The 2,388-nt window shown below is 32.9% G+C and overlaps 1 protein-coding gene across 1 annotated transcript in view; it reads left to right on the top strand.

The window, feature by feature from the left end:
- Positions 1-2,388, top strand: part of DDX60 (DEAD (Asp-Glu-Ala-Asp) box polypeptide 60) — a 102,354-nt gene that overhangs the window by 9,283 nt on the left and 90,683 nt on the right. Inside the window, exon 4 of the mRNA XM_011967791.1 lies at positions 611-727. Coding sequence (XP_011823181.1) covers positions 611-727 — 117 coding nt within the window. The remainder of the gene's footprint in view (positions 1-610; positions 728-2,388) is intronic.

Here is a 2,388-nt window from a genome sequence, read left to right as displayed (position 1 = left end):
CCTGGCCGAATAATTTTTTTAATGAAGAATGTAATTTTTGTTAAAGTAATCTATTTCTAATTTGTTGAATATTCACCTTAAAGAAGTTATGTTATTAGTCAATTTGAGGATTATTTGAAATATGATTAAAAATACAATGTATATTGAAAATGGCTGCTGCTGGGTGATAGGTACCTGAAAGGGGGTTATACTGTCTTTTATTCATGTGTATGTTTGAAATTTGTTAAAATATATGGCATTAAATGGGGATGATGGTGTTTTGGAGGGTGCTGGAAGTGTTCTAAAATTAGATTGTGATATTGGTTCCAAAGTTGATAAATTTACTAACCGCTATTGAATTGTAACAAAATGAATGAATTTTATGTTATGTTAATTATACTTTTATGAAGCTGTTAAAAAACAAAATATACTATATTCCTAGGCAAAAATTAACTTTCAAAGACACAATAGTGATGTTCAATGGGGTTTAAACTTACAATTACATTGGCATATTTTTTCCTTAGAAATATATTGTAACATAATTATATCTAAAATATGTAATTTTCTATAGTTGGAAAATAACTACTTATTTTATTTATAACAATTTTTCTGATTTTTCTTTATTTTACAGAATAAACGGAACTTTCAAGATGCTTACGTAACCCTGCTTAACCAGTTGAAAAGATTTAAGCTTTTAGCATTAGCACCTCTTTTTGGAAGTTTAAAATGGAATAATATTATGGAAGAGGTAACAAAACGTTTTAAAAAGCTTTGTATTTGAACTAAGTTTTTAGTTATAGAAAGGTTGCAAAAATCGCACAGAGTTCTCATATACTTCTCATCCAGCTTCTCCTAATGTTAACATCTTAAATATGGGACATTTATGAAAACCATGAAATTAACATTGTGTTAATCCTGTTAACTAAATTTTAGAACTTATTCCAATTCCACTGACTTTTCCACTGGCATCCTTTTGCTATTTCAGGATCAGTCCAGGATACCACATCCATTCAGTTGTCAGTCACACTTTTGAGTGTCCTCCAGTCTGTAATAGTTTCTCAGTATTTTCTTGTCTTTCATGACCTTGAAGGTTTTGAAGACTACCAATCAGTTATTTTCTGAATGTCCTTCAGTTTGGACTTCTTTGATGTTTTCTCCTGATTGGAATGAGGTTATACATCTTTGGCTAGAATGTCACTGAATTAATCTTGGGTCTTCAGTGCATCCTAAGAATATGTCTGAGCATTGGTTAAGTTGGTGCCTGACAGTTTTCTCTACTGTGAGGTTACTATCTTCCCTTTGTAGTTAACAAATCTTTAAGGACATGCTTTGTGACTATGCAGACCCTGTTTCTTCTCAAACTTTAGTTGATTAACTTTAATGTCCATAGCAGATCTTGTCTGCAACAATGATTATTGATGATTTTGCCGAATGGTGATTTTTTATTTCAGTCTTTCCTTGGAATTCCACTGTAAGGGACAGCTGTCCTAGTGCTGCCATTTATTTGTTTATGTCAGTATGGATAAATATATTTATTTTATATTACAGGTTAGAATCCAACATTGTAATTGTTTTGGAGCTCAACATGTTCCAGGTTTGAACATTAGAAGCACCTTTAGGTTGGCGCCTGTGTTCTTTTACAAGCTTTCATCTTTCTGTACTTTCTAACTTTCTGAAATCACAAGATGGTTGGGTCTCATCTTGTATTTTCCCTGCCCCACCCCTGAAATTAACTACTTTGCCAAGGAAGAAGGCATTTAGAAGTTCAGATCTGAAAACTTTGTTGGTCAATTGCTACTGGAGTGTCATTGCTACTAGGACTTTTCAGCAAATGGAACTAGGATTCAAATCCATAATGGTTTATTTTACCCCTCCTCTTTATTTTTAATTTCTTTCTTCAATCAGGAGAAATCCAGCTTTCGTTATCTACAATATATTCACTTATTTGTTCAGTTCTAATACACACATGAAGTTATTTTATTTTATTGATTTTGATTTTTATAGATTCAGGGAATACATGTGCAGGTTTGTTACATGAATATCTTGCATAATGTTGAAGTGTGGTTTTCTAGTGTACCCATCACCCAGTGTTGTACTCAGCAGGTAACTCTTCAGCCGTCACTCCCCTCTGACCCACCCCTTTTTGGAGCCCCCATGTCTATTATTTCCCTCTGTATAGTAATTTTGTAACTGCTAACCATACCCTGTGAGAAAAAGTCAATGATATTATAATGTTTATGTGTAGTTCTCTTTTAACTGTAGCCATAGAATATGTTAATACACTGTTTCCGAAGTTATTCAGGTTAGTGACTTTTTCATCTACCTCCTTTGGTGTGGTTATGTTATCCTTTCTTATTTAATACAGTTACATGCATTGGTTAGTGTTTGTATTTCATCTTGGGTCCCTCC

The sequence above is a fragment of the Mandrillus leucophaeus genome, unplaced genomic scaffold, assembly GCF_000951045.1.
Source record: "Mandrillus leucophaeus isolate KB7577 unplaced genomic scaffold, Mleu.le_1.0 Scaffold81, whole genome shotgun sequence".
In the NCBI taxonomy this organism is placed as follows: domain Eukaryota; kingdom Metazoa; phylum Chordata; class Mammalia; order Primates; family Cercopithecidae; genus Mandrillus; species Mandrillus leucophaeus.
This window is presented reverse-complemented; position numbering and strand designations above follow the sequence as displayed.